The sequence below is a fragment of the Ursus arctos genome, unplaced genomic scaffold (genome assembly GCF_023065955.2).
Source record: "Ursus arctos isolate Adak ecotype North America unplaced genomic scaffold, UrsArc2.0 scaffold_3, whole genome shotgun sequence".
In the NCBI taxonomy this organism is placed as follows: Eukaryota; Metazoa; Chordata; class Mammalia; order Carnivora; family Ursidae; genus Ursus; species Ursus arctos.
The window spans coordinates 79,945,579-79,971,387 of NW_026622985.1; the positions used below are offsets into that span (position 1 = coordinate 79,945,579).

At 40.0% G+C, this 25,809-nt stretch overlaps 1 protein-coding gene and 1 pseudogene across 3 annotated transcripts in view; both read left to right on the plus strand.

Annotated features, from left to right (window-relative positions):
• The first annotated feature begins 162 nt into the window (after window positions 1–162).
• Window positions 163–4,928, plus strand: LOC113264039 (small nuclear ribonucleoprotein F-like; annotated as a pseudogene).
• A 2,115-nt stretch (window positions 4,929–7,043) lies between these two features.
• The window catches only part of AHCYL2 (adenosylhomocysteinase like 2), a 160,661-nt gene continuing 141,895 nt past the window's right edge, over window positions 7,044–25,809 (plus strand). The window contains exon 1 of one of the 3 annotated variants that reach the window (XM_026510911.4): window positions 7,044–7,458. In XM_026510911.4, the coding sequence (XP_026366696.1) occupies window positions 7,096–7,458 (363 nt within the window). In that variant the 5' untranslated portion in view covers window positions 7,044–7,095. The remainder of the gene's footprint in view (window positions 7,459–25,809) is intronic. The other 2 variants (XM_026510904.4, XM_048212928.2) reach the window with 2 other exon arrangements.

A 25,809-nucleotide genomic window follows, 5' to 3' on the forward strand; every position in this document is an offset into this window, starting at 1 on the left:
TATGGACAAACACTCTTCTGTGGCCACAGCTGCCTCACTGTGCACTGCCCATAAGCCGATTGAGCGAGAACATGCAGCCTGCCTCTGCACTGATGATCGGAAGCAAGCCCCCTCCCCCCCCCCCCCCCCCCCCCCCCCCCCCCCGCTAGTGACGGTGAGCATAGCTCCGGAGGCAATCCTGCTTCCCACCTCTGGGGACCTCTTCGTTCTAAAAGGGGTGTCAGTAAGACCAGTGCATTCTGATCCACAGCTGGGCAGTCAAAGGAATTCCGACTTCCCCGAGGAAAGCCTGTTAGCCCCACCTCCTCCAAAAAGATGTCAGTAGAAGATGGGGAAGTGGGTTGCAAGGACTCAGGATCATGGGGAAAGGATCTCTAGAGGAAAGGGGGTGATACTCGCAGACTGGGAAGCTATTGCGGAGTACTGACCAGGTTTGTTTCTGTGATGGGGACATAAGCAAAACTGCCCAGAGCCAGATTTTAGGGGAAAGGGAAGTAGCATAATGATCTGATCGTATTCTCGGTACGTTACACACAAACGATTATAATCATAGCTAACTCCCACTGAATGCTTGCTAGGCTCTTTTCAAGCACTTCACATACATTAACGCATCGACTCTCACAACAGATCTGTGAGGCACAGAGGGCTTTGATGGTTCAGCGAGGCCACATAGTAAGTGGTAATGCGGGGATTCTCCCAGTATCTGGCTCCAGGGCGGGCTCTTGGCTGCCTCCTGTTCAATTCAGAGGGATTAGAGGAGCTAGTTTTTTGAAGAAATAACTTCAGCAAAGCAAAATGACTTATGCACAGCCTCACAGCTCGTATGGACCCCGGCCCCAGGGTCTTCCTAACTAACCAAATCCAGACTCTCCAGTCTCAGCTCTGGCTCTGGATTTTTCCTCCCCTCCAGGTTTTCTGTGCTGGGTTCCCTCTGGCCTCCCTGAACCCCCTGGTGCTTGCTTACCTCACTCATTCTTGCCATTAGTGCCTCTCTCAGTGGGGATATAGCTATTTTTTAACCTTTATCGACAAGAGTATTCAAAACAGTAAAATGTATCAGTGTGGTCTAATGATCTTTTCCGAAATAAGGGAAAATGTTAACAATTTTCTTTCTTTTCACCTCCGTGGACATTCCCTCCGTCCCTTCTTTCTTTAATGGGAATACTTATATAAAGGATGAGGAATGGGACATAGGGGGAGTTGACTGGGCTTTAAAAGCTCAGAAATGTTACCTTTCTACCTCTGGTCGTGGAGGCTGGCAGAGATGCTGTAACCACGAGAGGGCACTGTGAGCCCACTTTTTGTGAACACTTACGTTAGGCGGCAGACGGAGGTCCAGGACCATGACATTCCAGCAGAGCAAGAAATCTTGCAGTATTTTCATAGGAGCTCCAGCTTTCAGGACTGAGTCACAGTGCACTTTTCTACTAAAGCTCCTGAACTAGATCCCTGGATGAGATACCTCACGGTCCAAAAAGAGCTTGGTTGGGGAGCTCCCTGTGGCCTGGCTGCTGCCCTGAGAACAGAGGTCTCCAGGCATTCAGTGCCTGGGCACTTCCTCCCTCAACTGCTCCTTTGCGTCTCTTGCCACACTCAGTTTAGGCATCCATCCATCTTCCTAGGTGGGGAGGCCTGCCTCTGTTGGTCCCAACTTCCTTTAAGTGGTCTGGCCACTGCCCCAACCCTTCCTCTGCCTGCTGGAGTTCCATTTTTTTTTTCAACTAAGAAATTGAAAAGATATAGAAAAGCACAAAGAACAACCTAATAAACACCCATATTCCCACTACTCAGAATTAACTCCTTTTTAAAAAATTATTTTACCATATTTGCTTCCAGCTTATTATTATTATTTTTTAAAGAAATAAAGTATAACAGATTTAGCTAACGTCCCCTGTGACCAACATCCCCGGTCCATTTTTCCTCCCAATTTCCCTCTCTTTGACAGAAAAACAACTCTTTGAGGTCCGTGGGTTGCCTTCCAGTCCATTATTGTGCTTTCAAATATGCATATGCAGCTAGGTATCCATAAACTGTTTATGTATCGCTTTTGCCTGCTTTTAAACTTTTTCTTTGCATCTTTTCAACTTCTTTTGAGCTGCATGTGATACAGTGTGAAAAGTCAAATTGTTCTACGGGTCTTGTTTAACACAGCTGTCTTGAGACCTGACTCCACCAGATACCCCATCATTTCCTGTTCTTGGGAGTCAACCAATTTATTTTAGAAGATTTTTATATTTACTTCCATATGTCTGAACAACATGATAATGCTACCTCTTGAATGTTCATTTGAGGCGTTATCATTTGACTTTTTGATACAGAGTATCAGGATTTAGTGGTATTTCAATCTTTGCCTACAGGAAAAACAGAGCGGCAGGGGGAGGAGCCAATAGTAACAGCTTCCAAAGCTGGAAAGCAAATGATGAGTGGTAATTTGGCAGATTTGAAAAAGCAAAGTCTTAGCCAGCAGGAGGGAAAACTTATATTGCAACATGCCCAGAAGACTTTGAATTGGAGGCAGCGGGTACTTCAGAAGGTAAAAATGAAAACAGGACAACTGCTCCCTGATCTCCTATCTAATTCTGAGCAGTCAGATGACTGCCGTTCTCACACCTGGCTTTCTGTCCATTCATTCTCTAGGGAAGGTAAACAGAGTAGGTATTTGAAAGAATTATCTTCTAGCTTCCAGAATTAATTTTAACAAGTTCAACATCTTTGACTCTTGAGCTTTTGTAAAATTTTGATTCCTTGACCCACTCCAGACATTTAAAGGATTATCTCTTTGTCCCTAGAATTTTGAAGTTTTATGATGATGTATATTAATGTAGGTCTATTTTCATCTGTTGGGCTGGGTACCTAATGACCCCTTTCATTGAGGAAATTCTCATCTTTCAGTTTTGGGAAATTTAAAAAATTATTTCTTTGATTCACATCCCCCTCCACACACACACACATCTCATTTACTTTGTCACCTCATTTTAGCACTCTTATTATTCAGATGTTGGACTTCTTGGACTGGTCTTCTAATTCATTTAATTTGTTTGTTTTTGAGTAATCTGTACACTCAACGTGAGGCTCGAACTCATGACCCCGAGATCAAAAGTCGCACACTCTTCTGATTGAGTCAGACAGGAGCCTCTTCTTCTTCTTCTTCTTCTTCTTCTTCTTCTTCTTCTTTTTAATTTAAAGAAAAAACTTATTGAAGATCTGAAAAACAATTCCTAAAAGACCAACTTTTCCAGAAAACTGTAGCTACACAATGCATTCCATCTATCATGTTAAAACATGCATTAGGCACAAATTTAAAAACCATGAAACAAGCCACCATTCTTCAACAATCAGAGCAAAAAGAAAATGCAATTTTCCCGGTTTTAATTTCTTTCTCTTTTTATTTATTGAGTTTAAAAAAAAGTCTGCTCCATGCTTTCATTTTAAAAGTCTCATGTTTGTTTTCTCAATGTTCACTTCTTAAAATAGCATGTTCTTTCAGAAATACAGTATCTTAAGTCTCTGAGGATATTCATGATTTTTTTTTTTTTCTGGTCTTGATTTTTTTTCTTGATGCATAGTCTCTGTTTCCTTTAAGTCATTCATTTATTTCTCCTTGCTTATGTTGGTCTCTGTCTTTTGTATTAAAGGTTTTCTTCATATATCTGAGGACTGTCTATCTGCTCGTACTTAAGAATGTGACACTAAATGGTTCTCTGGAAACTCTGAAAATGGGTATGGTCTTCATCAAGAGTGATCTGGCTGGCCCATTTCCTTGGGGGAACTCTCAATGTTGATTATCTTCAAGTTTTCTCTCTTGGGTTGGTCAGATACCTCAGAAGTTCTTCCAGTTTCCCACATGGCACATACAGTCTTGCTTGCCAGGGTGTAGCAGCTGAATAGAACAAGTAGGGAAGAACTGTAGTCTAAATATTTCATAAACTGCTGGCCGTGGCTCCTCCAGTCACAAGGGCCAGACGACAGCTCATTCGGCAGTGAGTGGCCTGTGGCATTTGCTTGTAATTGCGATGAGTTTGTCCCTCAATCCCAAACCTTTCCTGAATGGATTGACAAGAAAGGCAGCATGGTGAAACCGAAGTCTGGAATGGAATACAAAGGCTATCTGGTATCTGTAGATGGCTATCTGAACATGCAGCTTGCAAACACAGAAGAATTTTTGGTGGAGCATTGCCTGGACATCTTGGTGAAGTTTTAAGATCCTAACCCAGAGGAAGGAGAGTGCTATATAGAAACACAACAAGGCCCTCCATACCCAGTGGGAAGTCATGGACCACATGTACTCAGTGACTGCCCAATCCCATACTTCTTATTGGACAGATAATCTTGCAGTATAAAGATCTCTGACTTCTGGTCCTGAATCTGCTGCTAAATCTGAAGTACTCTAAGTAAATCATTTTAACCTCAATTATTAATCTCATTATTTTTACAATGTGAGGATTAGAGGACCCTTCCAATTCTACGTAATTCTCTGGGTTTGCTATCTCCATTGTTGAGTGAAAGCAGCAAGGCTCCTGGCTACTCTTTGTAAAAAGGAGAATACATACATAAATACATAGAATATTTCTAGAAGGTTGCAGATGAAACTTAACCGGTTGCATGCAGGGAGAGGAACTGAAGATGATTTACTTTTCACGAAATACTCTTGTATCTTTGGAACTTTGAAAAACAAACTAACAAATAAATATTTCACAAACTTGTGCTTAATCATCTTGTTTCCAGCTTGGTATTTCCATCTTCAACTGTGCCTGGTGTCCCTCAGTAACAAAGATGGCAGAAGCAGCAGGTGTGTAGGATGGAGTTGAGAATGGTTGAGGAGTGTGCCCTGATGTTTGGTCCTAACCAGCGGAGGGTGTCTGGATAAATAAAGGATGAATATCAGTTTCCTTCAGCATTCCAACTCCTTAGGTTTTGTAACCACATCCCACTGAGGAATTAATTCCTCCCTTCAGTAATCAATTCTAGTGGCAGTCCAGGTAGGCAGCTGCTGTCTATGAGCTCCGACACATGCCAGGTGGCTGTACCACAGGTCCCTTGTGTATTAGGGGGAAGAAAGAAATCAGTTATAGAGCTGCTAATCTCTGCTCCGACAGCTGGAGGATGAAGCTCTGGGCTGGTTCTTTATAACAGGAAGGAAATTCTGAAAGGCACAGTGTGAAAAGAAACCTTAAGAAGCCCTTGGGTCTGGTGGACTTGTGGGCTTTGTGGAAATGGCAATGCTCACATGTCTTCCAACACATAGTGTTAGGCATAAATTTGAAGACCAGGATACAAAAGACTCCATTCAGGGTAAAACAACTCCACAAATGAACAGATTTCCCAAGACAGCTGTAACAAAGAAGTAGGAGATCAAGGCAGATGATTTCTCCCTCTCCTTGCCAGGGAAAATTTAGTTACTCTAAAGACTAGATGTCCAGAGGTCTTCTGGGATTGTCAGAGCCATCAATTACTCTCTGAACAACCAAAACTGTAATATCCCCCTTGCCTCAGGATCCCTCAGTATAGAGAGGAAATAACCTAACCCATAATCTGTCACTCAATTGCATTTTAATGTATTTTTTCTTTTTCTTTTTTTAAAGAATTTATTTATGTATTTGAGAGAGAGAAAGAGAGAGTGAGAGAGAGCAAGCACGAGGGGGGTGGTAGGCACTGGAGAGGGAGAAGCAGACTCCCCACTGAGCAGGGAGCGTGACCCCAGGACCCTGGGATCATGACCTAAGCCGAAGGCAGATGCCTAACCAACTGATCCATCCAGGTCCCCCTAATGTATTTTTTCAAATATTATTTAAACAGTAAAATCTTATGGAATGTGAAATTTTGTATCCTGCTTTTTTAGCATATTATCATAAGCATTTATTTCTCTTCATGATTAAAAAAAGTTCTTGGCAAACTAAATTTTAAAGGCTATAACCATTCCCCTATTGCTGGACATTAATTTCAAAACCTTTTTGTTACTAAAAATAAAACCATTATACGTCTTTGTGTTTACATCTTTTAAAATAAAACAAAAGTTTCATCTAAAAACCTACTTCGGCATCAATAAACAGGCTAAAACCTCGAAAAAAACATAAAACTACAAAGTAAAAAGTCACCTCAAATCCCATCACTTAAGGAAATTACTGCTCATATTTTAGTTAATACGCCTCTCTGTTTATGTATTTATCCGAATTTCATATTATTTCTCTGGTAGAATTAATGGGTCAGATTTGGCCTTCCTTAAGGTTACGTTTTACTCCTTAGTTTTGAAATTTCGACCTAGTGATACCTAACTTCTTTTTTAGACTGATTTTAAACTTCCAAACTCAAAACGTGACAGGATTTGCCACAGCAGGTAAGGTCCTATTTTTATTCCTTCTACGAACTTAGCCATTAAAATTCGGAAAGCTGCGTGGGGGTCCAGACTTCACAGAAAGGAAAAAACCAAGCCACTTTAAGCCTTAGGCCGGCACTCGCCCCACGTGACGTCTCCGCTTTTCCTTTAAATGTCTGGCCACGTGATCACAGACGCGCACAGACGGAGGAAATTCATGCTGTCAGGGTGGGGAGTCGTTCCTCCCCCACCTTTCCCACCCTAGGGTTCCTGGCTTTCCCTTCCCGGAAGCCGCAACTCCTCAGGAGACTTTCTTCCTCATCGTCTACATCGTGTCGTCTAATCTCACTCCTTTCCTTTCCGTTAGTCGCGGGTGCTAGAGCTCCATCTCTCTTACAGAATCCCACTAACCAGAGGCAGGGCGACTGGGACTACGACTCCCAGGAGACGTCGCGGGCCCCGCCCCCAGTGGCTCGCAGTGTAGGTCGGGGGCTGAGGTCCCATGGTCTTCTGGCCGCGTGCTGCCCGGAGCAAGCGCACTACAGGTTCCGTGGCGCCTCGCGCGCGAGCCGAGCCGAGCCGGGCCAGGCCGGGGCGGGGCCGGGCGGGGTGGGGCGGGAGAGGCCGGGGCTGGCTGGCGGGCGGGCGGGCGGAGGAAGGGGGTGGGAGCGGAGGCGATGGAGGGGAGGAGTGGGGGAATGGGGGAGGGAAGGGGAAGGGAGGCGGGAGGCGGGGCCGAGCCGGAGCAGGAGTCTGAGCCGGCGGTTGCAGTGGAGACGGTGATGTCGGTGCAGGTCGTAACAGCAGCGGCTGCCGCGAAGGTGCCTGAGGTGGAGCTGAAGGACCTGAGCCCCTCCGAGGCGGAGCCGCAACTGGGACTGACCACCACGACTGTGAGCGCTATGGCTCCCCCGGCAGGCGGCGGGGACCCTGAGGCTCCAGCTCCCGCCGCGGAGCGGCCGCCGGCCCCTGGCCCGGGCTCGGGGCCCGCCGCAGCTCTCAGCCCTGCCGCCGGGAAAGTGCCTCAGGCGTCGGCCATGAAGCGGAGCGACCCTCATCACCAGCACCAGCGGCACCGCGACGGCGGCGAGGCCCTGGTTAGCCCCGACGGCACCGTCACCGAGGCGCCGCGCACAGTCAAGAAGGTATTGGGGCCGGGCTAGCCTCTCGCGGAGAGAGGGAGGCGGGAGGGGGAACCGCAGATCCTCGCGGCATGGCAGCACCACCCTCCACGCCCTCTCTTCCGATCGTACTAGCGGGGAGAGCCCTTTCCCCCTCAGATCCACTCTCTCAGAGGTGCCCCCACCTGCCCCCAGTGCTGGGGAGCGAAGACTCCAGGTGGCACGGCCGTACTTCGCTGTGAATAACATGGAGGTAGCGCTCCCCGCTACTACTTGGAATAGGCAGGGGAGGAGAGGCACCCAATACTACCCTTCGCCTCCGCAGCCAGCACACTCCCAGGTGTTATATTCCAGACTATTCAGGGAGAAGACCCCGGTGGTATAGAAAAACCATACAGCTTCTGAGAGTTCACCCAACAATAAGGGTGGAAATATCTTTTCTATTTGGAGAACGAGTAAGCAGTAGTTAACCTCGCATTGAAATCCTCAGTCGTCTGCTTTCTGTACAGATGATGACTTTCTGCCTTTCTGCGGCCAACCGCTTCCATAGAGCAGTACTGATGCTGTGCCCTTCGTTCTAGCTACTGCGGTATCCTTGCATCTTCTCTGAATGTAGGAAGGGTAATAATGGAAAGAGTCTCTTCACTCTTCTATCTTCAGAGGTTGGTTCCCTCTCCTTAGTAGTCGGCCACCAGGATGATTAGGCTGTGTGTGAAGAGAATGATTGTTTCATCTGTTCCTTCATTATGATCTGGAAGTGTTAGGAAGAAACGCTTCTACTTTGGGGAAAGGCAGTCATTGAGAGGCTGTCTCATTCGTCAGCTTCTTTCAGACATAGTTTTGAAGAGCCAGTAGTCTCAGAACACCAAGAAGTGAGCCTAGATGTGTGATACTCCAGTATTACCCTTACAGTGGCCATCCGTGGTGTGTCTCTCCTCTCTAAAGCTAAATCAGCACAGGAAAAAAGGGGCAGATGTTGGAAAAGACAGAGATATGGATCATATAAAAAGGGATTTATGGCTCTAATTTCCAAGGTATAATATGAATACAGTGATTTATAGGTTTTTTGTTAAAATTGTTGTGAATGATTTTTAATTGCTTTGTCAGAACAGCAGTAAAGTGATGTGAAGTCTCCAGTGGTTTCACTGTGTAAGACCCGGCTGAATTGGAACTCTGGATCCAGCCTAACTTTTGTTGTTATAGTCTCACGATTAAGGTGTAAAGCAAATAACCATTTCATTCTAATTCCTTAGATACAGGTGATAGATGATGTCAGGCGCAAGACTGAAGGAATTTGTTTAATTGTGCTTTAGGACAGGGTCTGTGCCATTTGCAGTATGAAACTCCTCTGAGAGGAATTATAGGAGGCAGCATAGGTCCTAGGGCTGATAGTACCTAGATACACGTCCTGAAATCTGAAACATTTCTAACTGAAATGTTTCTGAAAAAAATCTTTTTCCTGTGGTTAGGGATCTTTTTGTGTAACATCTGTAATTTGATTAGCTCTCTTGAGGGTCATAGTGTTTAACAAATTACTTTTAGGGCATGGGATTTATAGTCAGGCAGACCTGGGTTTCAATACTAGTATCCTCACTAACTAGCTTTTGGGTAATTTCTAAATTCTCTGAATCTTAGTTTCCGCTTGTATAAAATGAGGATATTAATATGATTGAGGATTAGAAATATTTGTAAAGGGCTTTAGCATTGAAGTTGGCACGTATACTAGGGGCTTAAGAGATGATAGCTATTATTATTAAGGATGATTTTATTTTATTCATCCTCCCATCATGATTTAAGTGCATGCCCCTGTGACCTCCCCTTAAAAGTATGGCCCGTTCAATAGATTCTACATAAAGAAGTTAAAAAATCACGGGCTAGCATATTAGTCTGTTTTTCTTAAATCTAGATGTGCTTCTTGACTGTTTTCCTAGTCAAGAACCACCTTCTTCCTGTTTTTCCAGCATCAAAATGTAGGTTCCATGATTCTAGATTTACTCAGCAGCCTCAAGGCTATGGAAGACAGGGCTGAGCTTGCCTTACAATGTTAATTGCAACCAGAAAACAACTTTTGCTGGAAGTTAAGCCGTTGAAGCTCTGGGCAAGGATACAGCTGTATGACACAACTAAAGGCATTGCTGAGCTCAGTTTTGGGGACAGAATCTTTAACTTTCTTGGTATTGAATTGACTAAACTGAATAAGTACAGGAGATGGTCCTTCTTTCCCCAGGTTGAAAGTCACCTCACTAAGGGACTGCAGTGTGACATTTTGATTTGTTGAGTCTTTCTTGATTCTTAGATTGTTTATTTAAATAATCATTATGACCTCAATGCCCTTCTGCTTTTACTGTAGGGAGGGACTGGGAGTACTAGGGCTTGAAATCGCTGCCTTTGTCTTTGGCTGTGTAATTGGTGACTACTGCTTTTATTTTGTAACTGTCACATACAAGCTTATTTATCCGAAGTCACATTTTTTGTTGATGGTTTCCCTTACAGTATTCATGTATTTGTCATCAGTTTTCTTAGCTCTGTTACTCTGCTTAGCCACACAAGGGAAATAAACTTTTTAGAAGAGCCGGAATTCCCAAGCGCAGTAGTTAATAAGAATGAACGTACGGTATGCAGGTTACTTAGTCACATCTTATCTTTGGCTCCTACTTCTGTCGTGTAACTTGTGGTGCTGTGGGGATCAGATCTTGTCATGGTGGCTGTCATAAATTTGTATTAATGTCTTTCTTCATAAGCTCATATCAAGTGAACCCAACCAAAAATCTCTGTAAGAAGTGATTTGTGAAATAGAAAATAAATTCCAAGTGAATGCAGTAGTAATAGTTGAAAGGATTTCTTTCCTGTGTTCTTAAAAATGGGATGGTAAGAGTGTCGTAGCGCAGCAGGGAAATCAAGGCAGGAGAGGATTTATTTCAGGAAAGTTAAAACTTTCTGACAGTAAGGTTGCAATCCCAAGAACTGCAGCTCGTTTGTGCTTACATCAGTATTGGTAATGACCATGTTCAAGCAGTCTTTTTTTTTTTTTTTTTTTTTTTGGCAAATGTATCCACTTTACACTGGATTTGTTTCTGTCAGCAGAGAATGAGTTGAGCCATGTTAGTTCTTTCTTGCCCCGAATTCTTTAAGCTCTTGATTTGGTTAATTATAGATTACTAAAATAGAACCTTTTGGTTATAGGCATGGGAATGTGGGAACAGTATGACTGCTTTTGCCAGTTAGGAAAGTACAGCCTTACAGAATGTTCAGTAAGACAGTTGGCAGATTGATCTTTACCATTCATTGGTCTTTTCTCTTCCAGGAATTATTCTATCCGTATTTTTCTAATATTGACAACAACACATTGAGATGTAGGTGGCATTATCTCCATTTTACAGATAAAGAAATGAGGTCCTGAGAGATAAAGTACCTTGCCCAAGGTTACATATCTAGCAAGTTGCAGAGGTAGGACTCAAATCTGTTTTAAACCTTTACCTATTTCCAAAGCCCGTGTCCTCTTTGTTATACCACACTGATTCTTTCTAAAATTTTAGATGCTGGATTCTGGTCTTTTCCCAGAAGTCTTTTAGAATACTTAGTGAACTCTAAGTTATGCCTGTCTAAGTTATGCCTCCTTACTTTGGTTTTGAAGCAACCTAAACCTTAGGTCAGACTGCCAAAGTAAGGAGGGTCTGAGTCAGGGTTCTAGGAATAGGACAGGGGGAAAAAAAAGTACAAATGTAGAACCTCAAAAAATTGTAAAATTATAACGAAGAAAGTATCTTATATATAAAAAAGTGTTCTAAGATCAATGATGCATTTTCACATTAATAATTTACTGACCATCTGATAAATTCATCCTTATTTTTTAAAAATGTGTCCTTATTTTTAAAGTTATAAATAAATCTGAAGGACCTAAGAATATGCTTTTCCTTTTGTCCAGGGAACAGTTTTTTTTCCTGTTCTTTAAGTCCCACTTTCTTTATGAATGAGTCTCTAATCAAGCCTTTTAAAAATTAGGAGAAGCACACTGTTGTGTATTCCAGCTACATACCAGGCACTGTATTAGAGCCTTGTGTACACTATTTTACTTAATCCTTGTTAAGAGCTCTTGGACATAGGTAGTGTTATCTTTGTTTTATTGAGAAAACAGACTTGAAGAAATTAAGGAATTTGTCTTAAGGTTACACATTTAGTAATGTGATGGAGCTAACAGAACTCTAATCTGGTTAACTCCAAAGCCCAGACTGTCTTGCTTTTCAGTTGAAGTTTCATTTCTGTGTTCCAAAGCTCAGATTGAACTTTTAAAATCTTAGTTAGTTTGTATATTTTTTGTGGATGATTTTGTTATTTCCTTAACAGGCAATTTCTTTTTATTTACCGAGCTTGTTTAATGGTCTTACCATATACTTGAACATTTATGAGTTTTCTGAGAAAGTAGCCCATGTTTTGTATTAGTATAATTTGTGAATTCTGTTCTCCTTGGGCCTGGGAAAGATTGAATGAACATTAGGAGGTGTTTGGGAGGTTGCTCAGAGCTGAAGTTGCAGTTGTGTATTTGATGTCTTGTCCAGTTAATTGAAGAAATGGGTAATTGGTGAAGAAGGGAGAGTGAGTTTCTTTATTACAGCAAGTGTTTCTCTATCCCGTAATGAAAGGGGGAAAAAAGATTTGTTGAAAATTTTATTCAGGCTCCTTGTCGAGTTGAGTTTATAAAGAATGTGCAGTTTCTCTCATGGTAGCCTTTGTTTAAATAATTGAGAGAGAAGTACAACTGAGGTGGATGAGAGAACAATTCTGACAGTTGCCCCGATCCATCACCCTGCCATCGTGTTCAGGTGGTATGCACAATTAGAGGAGCTGAAATTCCATTTACCCAATAAAAGGTTAAGTAAGCTTGATCAGGTTTCTATGGAATTTGTAGGAACTTTTTATAGACTGAATGACCTGTAGCCTGAGAGAGCAGAGCAGAGGAAGGTAGTTTGAAATTTCTTCTGTTATAGTTCTGAGTCTAAAACTGTTTTGATTAAATCAAATAACTTAAGACATGATATATATGATTTTTAGTCCCCGCTTCCCCAACTATATCCTGCAACAATTCAGTTAGCCATTTTCCTTCTTGGACACTGGATACTTGGACAGCAATAATAGCTAGTGATTTCCTATTCTTTTCTTTAAAGTTCTATCAGTAGAAATATATTGGTTTGGGGCACCTGGTTTTTCTAAGCTCAGAACCTGTATTAAGGAAGGGTACAGAAGTTCTAGAGCTGGTTGACTATTAATCAAGCTTTTCCTTAGAGCCTTTCTGAATACCGCAAAGCTGTCATTGAGAGTTAAGTAACCTGAGGCTAACACTGACTTCATCTTTCCCATAAACTTATCTGCTGCAGTGCTCCGTGTGAACCCTTTTGATCACTCTAACAGCTTTGGTACTGTTGGCTACCTTTTCTTGGAAACTCTTCTCTTGGCTTCAGTTATGACTCTTCACCTATGGCTGCCATTTACTGAACACTTACTCTCTGCCAGACAGCTATCTCATCTCATTTAATCCTCATAACAACTTTATCAGATGAATATTATTCTCTTTATTTTACAGATGAGAAAATATAGGCTCAAAGAGGATAATTAACTTGCTCAAGGCTTTGCCAATCTGTGATGTCTTTGGGGTTAGTGAGATGAAACACTGCCCATAGCAACAGTGGGAGGCTTTGCCACACTGCCAACCCCCTCCTTCTCTGACCAAATTCCCGTGTGAAATCTGCTTAAGCTCCTGTACCTAGGCTGCTCTGAAGACCACTCTGCAACCTTTTGGATTTCAGAATCTGCACTCCTCAGAGAGAAGGCCTAAACCCCCATGCCTCACATCTCTGTTTACCTCATTTACTATCTGACGTCCAGTTATCCATTATCTTCTAATACTCATTCCCTTACCACTCTCTCATCCTCTCCGCTGATCCAGTTCCCCCAGATCTTTTCACCATGTCCTCTTACAACTTCCCCCTCCATTGTCAGTAAATCCCCAAGTAGCATCAGCCTCTAGAAGTGAGATCAAGTTACAGGGGCAGCTTTGGGGGAGTTGTTAGTGTGGCACCTGGTATTCAGAACTATAATGATGTAACCCAGGCCGCAGCATCTCCTGCTTAACATTAGCAATCACATCTTTGCCAGCCGGTGCTGGTTTTTTTAGGTCTGTGGCCCTGAAGCAGGTTCTCCACCCTGAGCGCTGAACTGTGGAGCTGAGAGTTGCTAGAGAAAATCAGAAAACCAGGCAGAATGATGTCACTGAATTCGTAATTGTCAACCTCATGTGCATAATCAACATTGCCTAACAATATTACACATTTCTCTAGTAAGTTTACTTTCCTACCCACTGCAAATGACTGTTTCATATGGTCTCTATTTCTAATCTCTCACGTGTTCTTTTTAAGCCAGTGATATGCCTTATACTTTAGTATAAAAACAGAAGTCACCAAAAGGGAATTCCTTTTTGGATTCGCTATACCTCCCAAATCGACAAACCTACCTGCATCTGGGGCTCATCTTTTTCTCCTTCCCACCTGTTAGGTAGAGGACGCATCCTTCATTCTGTCAGAGACCTGTCTCTCTCCAAGTGCTCTAATCACATTTCCTGTCTTCTTAAAGAACTTCTTCCTTTGATTATTTCCTCTTTCTACTAAAGCCGTTCCTATAGTATTCTAACTTGACTTAGTTTCTCCCATTTTGAAAACGCTATCCTCTATACCCCCATATCTCCTCTCTGCTTCTATCCTATCTTTCTGCTCCCTTTCACAGCTAAGCTTATTAAAGGAGTGTTCAACACACACTATGTACATTTTTTTCTTTCCACAAACTCTTTAACCCACTCCCACCTTACTGCTCTGACCAGAGCAAAATCCTCTTGCTAACGTTGCTAATGTCTCGTCAGATTGGGAAACATGGTAGTCTGCTTTTTCAGCCCTCATCAAGACCTTGGTAGCATTTGACACCAACTTCTTACCAAACACTTTCATCTCTTGCTTCCATGACACTGCTCTTTATTAGTTTTCCTCTTATTTCTCTGGCTGGTCCTTCTCAGTCTCCTTTGTTGGCTCTTTCTCCTTGATTCTGAGCTGTCTGCTCTTTCCTTTGTGTTTTCTCCCTAAGTCATCCACACATTTCCTATGCCTTTAAGTGTCATCTTCATCCCAACAACTCCCCAGATTATTTCCTTAGCCAAGGCCCCTCTTCCAAATGCCAACCTTGTGTGTGCCCAACTGCCTAGTTGCAGTTGGACTTCAAAATGAACATGCCCAAAATGGATATTTTTGTCCTTTTGTCTAATCCCCGAAATATATTCTTGTTTTCTTCATATCATTTAAATGGTGTTCACATTATTTTTTCTTTCCTTTAAAAAATTGTTTTTAATTGCACAAGTAATGCCTAAATATTTTCTTATAAAATAATTCAGTTTAATAAAGCAGAACTCCTTCCTTTGTCCTCAGCCAGTCTCATTGCCCTCTCCACAGGTGACTTCTGCTATCTATCAGTTTATCTTTCTTGACTTTTTTTTTTGACTTTACATTCATATTTGCCCATAGAGAAATTTGTAGTTTTATAATGACTTTTACATAAATAAAAGCATACTATATATTCGCAGGTTGTTTTTTTTTTCACTTGGAGCTCTTTCCATATCAGTATATATATAGATCTATCTTAGTCTTTTTGACACTGAATTGATTTCCAAAGTCTGTACCATTGCTGTTCATTAAATCATTCTTCTGTTGATGCATATTTAACTTAATACTTTTTCCTTTATAGATAGTGCTGTAGTAACTACCTGTATGCATTTGTGTGTGTGTGTGTGTGTGTGTGCGCATGCATGTATAATTGTTTTTCTAGGGTAGATGCCTAAAAAGCAGATTTCTGGAGTTGAAAGATATCCACATTTTAAACTTAATGCATGTCATGTTGCCTTCACAACTGTAGTGCCATTTTACACATTAACTATAAACAAAACAACCCTTTCACCACACCTTTACAAACCACTGGATATTTTTATGTCTTTTATGGGGAGGTTGTTTACTGTTGTTTTTATTAACATTTTCCCTTCTTAACAGTATTTATTGAGTGACTACTATGTGCCAAATGCTAGGGATACAGCAGTGAACAAAATAGATGAAGATCTCTGCCCTCCTACTGACTGTGTTTTTCATGTCAGGTTGTGGGAATTCTTTACTATTCTGGATATTTTTTTATTTTATTTCTTACTGACTTGTGACTTTGTTTATGATTTTAAAAGTTTTTTTTTTTTTTTTTAAGATTCTATTTATTTATTTGACAGAGATAGAGACAGCCAGCGAGAGAGGGAACACAAGCAGGGGGAGTGGGAGAGGAAGAAGCAGGCTCATAGCGGAGAAGCCTGATGTGGGGCTCGATCCCATAACGCCGGGATCACTCCATGAACCGAAGGCAGACAGACGCTTAACCACTGCGCCACCCAGGCACCCCTAAAAGTTTTTATGTAGTCAGATTAGGCAGTGTTTTCCTTCATGACTTAAGCATTTATGGCTGTGTTTATTACATCTTGGTCCTCAGTCCATCTGGAATGGGCTGGAACTCATTTTTGCTCATAATGTAAGATAGGGACTATTTGTGATAGAAGAGAGCTTTATTTGTCCCCAAATGAAATTTAATATTTTACTTTTTCAGGTTTGTTTTCTGTTTCTTTTTCTTTAATTTGTCCTTCTCCACTGTTTTTATTTCTTAACTTTTAGCTGGACATATAGATGTAACTTTTGATTGAAGACTATTTAACTCAAGAATGACACTAAAAATTGCCATCCTGGTAGTACTAAGTGCTTATAATGGGTTATTCATAGAAGCACTTGCTAATTACTTATTGTTTATAAGCAAACATAATTATAAATGTTTATTATTGTTTAGTGGATCTAAATTTATGTTTTGATAGCAATTGGATCCTCAATGATATCTCAAATATACATCCTATTCTGCAGTGGTCTACAGAGGAACTTACCTTCTGCAATTATGCTAAGTTGGAAAAATGTGTGGTCCTTTTTCAAAATGACACCTTATTTTTTATAAGGCATTGCCAGGAATTGAGTACATATAATGAGACTGTAGGAAGAAAAAATTTTGCCCTGATTCCATAATTGTGTGCATCTACATTTCATTTTTTTTTTCCTTTCTTTTCTTGCTTCTACCTTTGAAAGTTGATATTACCTTCTCTAGGTTGAAAAAAGACTTCTTTTCCTAGCAGGTAAATAAGGTGTCTTCTTCAATAGAATTATTGGATTAAGCTTGACTAAGTCTAGTCTTGGGTGACTCTGCTTTGGGACACAAATGGAATAGGAATTTTTACTACATTCCTATCTATTGTTTCTATAAGGGAGAAAAGATGATGGGTCTAATGCTATTGCCTTTTTAGAGCCTTTGCTGGACTGTATTATAGAAATAGGGAAGCAACTTTACTATTTCCGGATAATCTCCTCTAATAATCTTCTCTAATGATCTCCCCTAATGTATTGTGAACTTCTTTTGTGCAAAAACCATTTATGTACTGTGTGCTAAACACTGCTAAGTGATGGACTATTAAATCAGCGAAATATCATTCTTGTTCTCAAGGAGAGGGTAGGGAATGCAGATATGAAAATAAATAAATACAATGTGGTTTGATATGAGCAATACTGGAAGCAGTAATTATTGCAGTTTGGAGAGGTCAGTACTGAAACTGAGGTGTATCACCTTAGGAAGAGTTGCCTACTCAAGAGGTTTCACAGGGTAGCAGAACCTTTATGAAATTTCTATGTTCCAACTTTACAAGTTCTGAAATTCACATTTTTAGTACACTTAGAGGTCATTCACCTCTTAGAGCTGGCTCATTCAAACCAACTCACAGGAGTCTTGTATACAAAACAAAATGGTAACTTCTAACTTATGGTCAGATGTAGAACACTCAAGCTGAACTGAAATTCATGTCAGTCCGAGGATACTGTGGAAAATCTACGTGGGAAGTATAGTTAGGGGCAGTTTATTCAGTTTGGAATCCTTTAGATCCTTGCTACTCAAACTGGTCTGTGACCAGAAGCATTGGCATCTCCTGGGAGCTTGTTAGGAATCTCAGGCAACTCTGGTTCTGTACTAATGTATACTCACCAGAACCTTAGTTTTTTATTCATTGTTGAGTAATACTGGCTTAGCAGTTGGTCTTATTCATGCTTCTCTTATGAAACCTTACTGTAGAGAGGGAAGAAAATCATTTCAGGGTTTTTTGGAAGGGTAGAAATGTGTACTAAGGCTTATTAAAATACTTGTAATATTTGATAGAGATACAGAACCACAGACAGGCACGGATACACAAAGATAGACAGACGTACACAGATCTTTCACATAAAACAACCCTTCAAAACCCTCTACCCAAACCCTTCAAACACATAGACCCATACCCACACCCACGGAGAGACCTCGTGCTTCTCTATAGAGAGTTCCCTACAGACCTACATAGACCTGCATAGAGAGCTATCCCACACAGACCACATAAACTCTGGAGCCCACCCGCCAACAGAAATACACACACACATACACTGAACCCAATAAGTAATGCTAACAACTCAGATTTTCATAAGACTTCAGTAGTATTTTCCATATTTTTGAGGAGAAGGGACAAGTATACTCTTTAAGGTACTTTTAACTGAGCCAGAAAATGAAGCAAAAACAGACAGACTGCCATTGGGTCTACAGAACAGTGAATGTTACAAAGCCAGTTTTATTTGAATTCCTGTTTCTGGAACTGCTTGTTCCTGGGCATCATTTTCAGTTTGATGTACTCATCGTGCTTGGATGGAAAAGTCATTCTTCTCTTATTTTCTGTCAGGACTTGCATTCTAGATTGCTGGTTAAGCGGAGTTCCATGTTCATTTCCCCTTGGAACTAATGAAGACGCTCCTCGATGCTATCTGAGTCACATAAATCTGTCCAGGATTGGAAGATCCAGAAATACTGCACGGATGTGGAGGACTCATGCTAAGTCCTCTGAGGGTGTGTGGGACTGAAGAATGTAGGGCAGAGAGGGAAAATTATGTTAAAACTAGAAAGAGGTATAATTTTGGTCTTTTTACCTCTTGGGTCATTCATAGTATAGGTTTGCATTAAGCCTTGTGATGAAACTTAAGGACTACTCAAGGGAGTAATTTAGTTGTAAGTTAAAAGATTTTTTAAAAATGCTGATTTTGGCTGAGGATGGAACATTGATTGTTTGTTGATAAAGAGATCACTGGTATCAACAAAGCCAGATTTTTTAGTTCCTTGGGCAATATTTTGTGAGAAGTATCTTGTTAGGGAAAAGGAGACTCTGACACATGTAGCATTTTATGCGTAAATAGTTGAGTTTCTATCACACTAAGGGAGTTAGGCACCAGAGAGACGTTGCTAAAAGAGTTTTACAAATGTAGGATCCAAAAAGATAAATATTTTTCTCTTGCTGTCTGGTACATGTATATGTTTTCATTTGACCAAAAGCCTGTTAAAATTTTTTTCAAGCATATGGAAGAGTACAGAGAAAATTGTACACTCTGCCCAATTTAACAAATGTTGGCATTTTGTAAAATTTTCTGTAGAGACTTTTAAAGATATAAAACATTGTAGATAAAATTGAAGAGCCCTTTGTACCCCTTCTGTATTTATTACCTTTCGTCTTTTCTCTCTCTCCATCTCAGAGGTAACTGCTGTCCAAACTTTGCAGTTTATTATTCCCCTTCATGTTTTAACCTTTGCTATGTATTATCAATATCAATTGTATATTGATAAACAATATATAGCATTGTCTTGTGTGTTTATAAACCTAACATAAATGGTAGTATGAGAAGATACTATTCTGCAACCTACGGTTTTTCACTCTACTTTGAGTTTTAACCAGTCTGATACATGTAGATTTTCTAGTTGAGTCGTGTTAACTACTGTGTAGTGCTTCATTGTGTGGCTGTACCACAGTTTACCCACTCCCTATTAATGTTTCCTCTTTTTTTGAACTGGGGTGAGTATCTTTAAGTCATGTTTCTTCATCATGTATATGATAGTTTCTCTAGGGTATATTCCATAAGCAAAATTGCTTAAGGTATACCAACTTTACCAGATACTTCAAATTGCTTTCTAAAGTGGTTTTGTTAACACTTGTTTTCTGATTTCTTCATAATATGTGGTATTGTCAGATATTTAATTTTTGTCAGTCTGGTAGTTGTGAAACGGTATCTCTGTTTTAATTTGCATTTCCTTGGATATTAGTGAGACTGAGTATCTTTTAATGTTTGCAGTTCACTTGGATTTCCTTATTTATAAAATGTCTGGTGCCTGGGTGGCTCTGTTGGATAAGCGTCTGCCTTCAGCTCTCGTCATGATCCTGGGGTCCTGGGATAGAGCCCCGCATCCCTGTGGGCCCAGCTCCCTGTTCAGCAGGGAGCCTGCTTCTCCCTCCCTCCCGCCCACCTCCCCACCCCCACTCATGCTCTCTCTTGCTCTCTTTCTCTCTCAAATAAATAAACAAAATCTTAAAAAAAAAAAAGTCTATGTTCACGTCTTTTCCCATTTTTCTATTGGGATCTCATTGGTTTTCTTATTGATTTTTAATAGTTCTTTATAATTCATTTGTTCTAATCCTTTATCAGATATTTGTATTGCAAATACAATATTGCAAATACTTTTTTTTTTTTTTAAGATTTTATTTATTTATTTGACAGAGAGACAGAGAGAGGGAACACAAGTGGGGGGGGTGTTGGGAGGGAGAAGCAGGCTTCCCGCTGAGCAGGGAGCCCGATGCGGGGCCAATCCTTGGACTCTGGGATCATGACCTGAGCCGAAGGCAGACGCTTAACGACTGAACCACCCACGCGCTCCTACTTATGATTTTTATACAGGTTAAAATATGTAATATAAAATTGATCTATTTTTTCCTCCATGTAGTTTGTCCTTTTTGTTTCTTATTTTAGAAACTTTTTCCCTGTCCTGATATGTAATACTACGTTATGTTACATCCTCTATATCATCTATTCTGTTTCTGGGTTCTATATTATGTTTCATTGCTCTCTTTGTTGATTTCTTTACCAATACCACACTTTTTTTTTTTAAATTTCTAGGACTCTATAATAACTCAATATTTGCTTGGGTAAGTTTCTCCAAATGTATTTTTAAATTTTTACCAGCTTTATTGAGGTAAAATTTACATAGGATAAAATATACCCATTGTAAATTACAATTCAGTGACTGTTAATACTTTTGTAGAGTTTTTTTCACTATGGTAAAAAAATACATATAAAACATAAAATTTACCATTTTAAAGTATATAATTTAGCAGCATTAAGTATATTCACATTGTTGTGGAACTATCATCACCACTCATTTCTAGAATTTTTTTTATCTTCCTAAATTGAAACTTCATCATACCCATTAAACAAGAACTCTTCATTCCCCTCTCTCCCAGCCCCTAGCCACCACCATTCTACTTTGTCTCTATAAATTTGACTACTCTAGGTACCTCATACAATTGGAATTAGATAGTATTTGTTCTTTTATGTCTGGCTAATTTCACCTAGCCTAGTATCTTCAAAGTCCATCCAGGTTCTAGCATGTGTCGGGATTTCATTCTTTTTTAAGGTTGAATAATATTTCAGTGTATGTATTTACCGCATTTTTTTCTCCAGGCATCCATTGATGAACTTCTGGGTTATTTCTGCTCTGTCTGTTGTATATAATGCTATTATAAACATGAGTATACAAGGCAGACGCTTAACGACCGAGCCACCCAGGCGCCCCCTATTTCTCGTTTTTCTCATTTTCATGTGGGTCGTGTGTTATATGTATATATATATAAATGGGTCATGTGTTAAATATATATATATGTATATGTTTACATATACATATATATATATTTTTAAGTTTATTTTAAGTTTATTTAAGTAATTTCTACACCCAGCTTGGGTCTCGAACTCACAACCCCAAGATCGAGAGCAGCATGTTCTTCCTACTGAGTCAGACAGGCACCCCCATCATTTTATATATATACATATATATATATACATATATATATGTATATATATATGTATATATATATATATGTATATATATATATATTTTTTTTAAGATATTATTTATTTGACAGAGCCAGTGAGAGAAGGAACACAGGCAGGAGGAGTGTGAGAGGAAGAAGCAGGCTCCCAGAGGATGAGCCTGATGTGGGGCTCAATCCCAGAACGCCAGGATCACTCCCTGAGCCAAAGACAGACGCTTAACGACTGCGCCACCCAGGCGCCCCCATTTTATATTTTTACTAGCAATGTACAAGCATTCTAATTTTTCTATATCTTCAACAACACTTGCTTATTTCTTTATTATAATAGCCATCCTAATGGGTATGAAATGGATAGAGTTTTAAAATCACACCACAATCTAGTTTGGGAACAGTTCTATTTCCCCCAGAAGGCCCCTTTGCCCATTTGCAATAAATCACTGCTCTCACTTTTTACCCCAGGTATTCATTGGTTTGCTTTCTTTATACATTTGCCTTTTCTGGATGTTTCATATAAACGAATTATACAATATATGGTCTTTTGTATCTGGCTTTTTCACATAAGGTAATATTTTTGAGGTTCATTCATGTATCAGTAGTTTTTCCTTTTTATTGCCAAATGGCATTTCATTTTATAGATTTACAACATTTTATTTATCACTTTACTAGTTGATGGATTATTTTAGATTATTTCCAGCTTTTGGCTGTTTTGAATAATGCTGCCATGAACAGTCATGGATAAGTCTTTGTGTGGATGTATGTTTTAATTTCTCTTGGACAGATATCTAGAAGTGGAATTGATGGGTCATGTGTTAAGTTTAACTTTTTAAGAAAATGGCAAACTTTTCCAAATTGATCATATAATATTACATTATACTAGCAATATATGAGTATTTCAGTTTCTCTACATTCTTGCCAACACTTAGCATTGTTTTTTTTTTTATTATTGTTAACAATTTTAGTGGTTATATGGTGCTCTATTATTATCGTTTTAGTTTGTATTTCTCCATGACTGGTGATGTTGAGCATCTTGTATTTATTAGCCATTTGTTTATCTTTGGTGAATTGTCTATTCAGATCATTTGTCCGTCTTTAAATTGGGCTGTTTTCTTCTTAAGTTGTAGGAATTCTTTCTATATGCTGAATACAAGCCCCTTTTCAGATAATATGATTTGCAAATATCTTCTCCTTGTCTGTGGCCTGTCTTTTCATTTTCCTAATGGTGTATTTTGAAGAGCTAATGGTTTTAATTTTGATAAAGTCTAATTTATTACTTTTTAAATAGATTGTGCTTTTGGTGTGAACTCAAGTTCACAAGAGTGCTCTCCTATATGTTCTTCTAGCAGTTTTATAGTTTCGGATTTTATATTTAGGTCTGTAATCCATTGTGAGTTGATTTTTTTGTCGGGGGTAAAATATGGACCTACTCTTTTTTCCTTTATATAGATATCCAGTTGGCCCAGCACCTTTTTTTGAAAAGACTGGCTTTTGCCTATTGAATTGGCTTGACACTATTTTTGACTATCATTTGTCTGTAGATGTGTGGGTGTGTTTCTGGACACTGTATTCTGTTTCAGTGGTCTGCTTGTTTATTTTGATGCAAATACTATGTACTCTCTTGATTACTGTAGCTTTAGAGTAAGTATTAGAATTCGATAATATGAATGCTCCTATTTTGTTGTTCTTTTTCAAAATGATTTTGACTATCTTAGTCCATTTAAATTTCCATACATATTTTAGGATAAGGTTGTCAATTTTTATTATTATTATTATTATTATTATTAAGATTTTATTTATTTATTTGACAGAGAGAGACAGCCAGCGAGAGAGGGAACACAGGCGGGGGAGTGGGAGAGGAAGAAGCAGGCTCCCAGCGGAGGAGCCTGATGTGGGGCTCAATCCCAGGACTCTGGGATCACGCCCTGAGCCGAAGGCAGACGCTTAACGACTGAGCCACCCAGGTGCCCCAAGGTTGTCATTTTTTACAAAAAAATCTTGCCAAGGTTTTGATAAGGACTGTGTCAAATCTACAGGTCATTTTGGGGAGAATTCCATTTAACTCCTGTTTAGAGTTATAATCCATGATCATGGAACCAAAAATTTAAACTAGCCTTTTTTGCCAAAGATTATTGTATATCACATGAACTTATAAAGAACATTTAGATCAGTTTCTGTACTTCTCAGAATTTTAGGAATACTTAATTTGTGTAAGCACTTGTTTATCTTTAGGCCAACTTTATTAGAACTGCTTTAAAGGATTTTATAAATTAATTTGCTAATACCGTCTGGAAATAGAAAAATAACATGTATATATAACATATATACATACATACATACGTAAACATACAGGCAGATACAAATAGAGATATTATAGCTTTCATTCTAAATCTTAGTCCTGAATTAGGTGTAAATACATAAATATACAATTCACCAATTTATGTAAGAGTTGATTCTGATCTTTACCTTACCATTACTATTATTTTTAAAAAGATTTTATTTATTTATTTGAGAGAGAGTGAGCATGCGATGGAGGAAGGGGCAGAGGGAGAGGGAGAAACCGAATCCCCCGAGCCTGACATGGGGCTCCATCCCAGGACCATCAGTCCTGACCTGAGCCGAGGTCAGATGCTTAACTGAATGAGCCATCCATGCACCCACTTACTATTTTTTTATTCCAAATATGTTTCTGACAGATGGAACAAGTTAAGGTTACCTGCTCAATGATTGCAAAAGCTTTTTTTTTTTTTTTTGCCATTATTTGTGCAGAAGACTTTTAAGATCTTCATTAATCCTTGATAAATAATCTTTTGGAGGCTGTGGACTAAATTTTGGACAAGGGACTCTGAAAACAAGTTAAGTATCAGTTTGTTTCCAAAATGCCTCTTTAATTGTTTTCCTTTGGGTTGGGAGGCAAGAGTTAGCTCTTTGAAATTCCTAGAGAAGATAGGGTAGAAAATTTCTCTCTCTAAGGCACTAGAAAAAGGATGTGAGACTTTTCTCTAAGATAGAATTCAGGGAAATATTTGCTTATTATCAGTAATCTAGGATGATTATTATTTGTTTCTCTCTTTTTTTTAATTTTTAATTTTTTAAAGTAATCAAGCCAACATGGGGTTTGAATTCACAACCCTGAGATTGAGTCACATGCTCTACTGACTGAGCCAGCCAGGCCACTGCCTCCCCCTGCCCACCTGCTTTTTAAAAAATACACGATAATCTAATGAATTCTTTGCTGTGGAAATTCAAAATATATTTGCAAGGGGCTTAGCATGGAAAGGCCTGTATGTTTTCTGGCCTTTGCTAAAACTATTTCTTGGCTGTCAGTGTTAGCATAAATCTAAAGCCTGCTCTAAGTGTGATCTTACCTCCTAATCTTTTTTTTTTTTTTTTAAGATTTATTAATTTATTTCAGAGAGAGAGAAAGAGAGCGTGGTGAGTGCATGAACGGGAGGGGCAGAGGAAGAGAGGTTTCTTTTTTTATTTCAAGATTTTTATTTATTTATTTGGCAGAGACAGGCAGCAAGAAAGGGAACACAGGCAGGGGGAGTGGGAGAGGAAGAAGCAGGCTCATAGCGGAGGAGCCTGATGTGGGGCTCGATCCCATAACGCCGGGATCACGCCCTGAGCCGAAGGCAGACGCTTAATGACTGCGCCACCCAGGCGCCCCAGGAAGAGAGATTCTTAAGCCAACTGTGTGTTGAGCGCGGAGCCAGAGGCAGGGCTCTATCTCATGACCCTGAGATCACAACCTGAGCCAAACCAAGAGTCAGATGCTTACTTAACCCGCTTAACCGACTGAGCCACCCAGGCACCCCTTACCTCCTAATCTTAAGGGAGGTTTTTTTGTGGTTTTTGTTTGTTTGTTTGTTTCTTCTCCTCAGCCAAGGCATTCTACTGTATCTACCCTTTTTCTTTCCTTTTTTTTTTTTTCAATCTGCTTTAACTGCAGGTACCAATAGGACATTTGTTTAGGATGAGTGCCCTCTAAAAATCCTTTTCTTTTTTTCTTTTTAAATTTTTTCTTAAATCGGCTTGAACTCATGACTCTGAGGTCAAGAGTCGCATGTTCTACCGACTGAGCCAGCCAGGCGCCCCTAAAAATGCTTTTAGATGTAAAAGTCCAACTCTTCAAAGGTGTACCTATTTTAGTGTGACTCCAAACCAGCAAGCCTTTTTATGGCTTAACTATGGACGCAAGAGACATCCCCAAAGAGGATGCAAAAGATGCAGACTCCCAAGGGGTGCCTGGGTGGCTCAGTCGCTAAGCGTCTGCCTTCAGCTCAGGGCATGATCCCAGAGTCCTGGGATCGAGCCCTGCATTGGGCTTCTCCGCTGGGAGC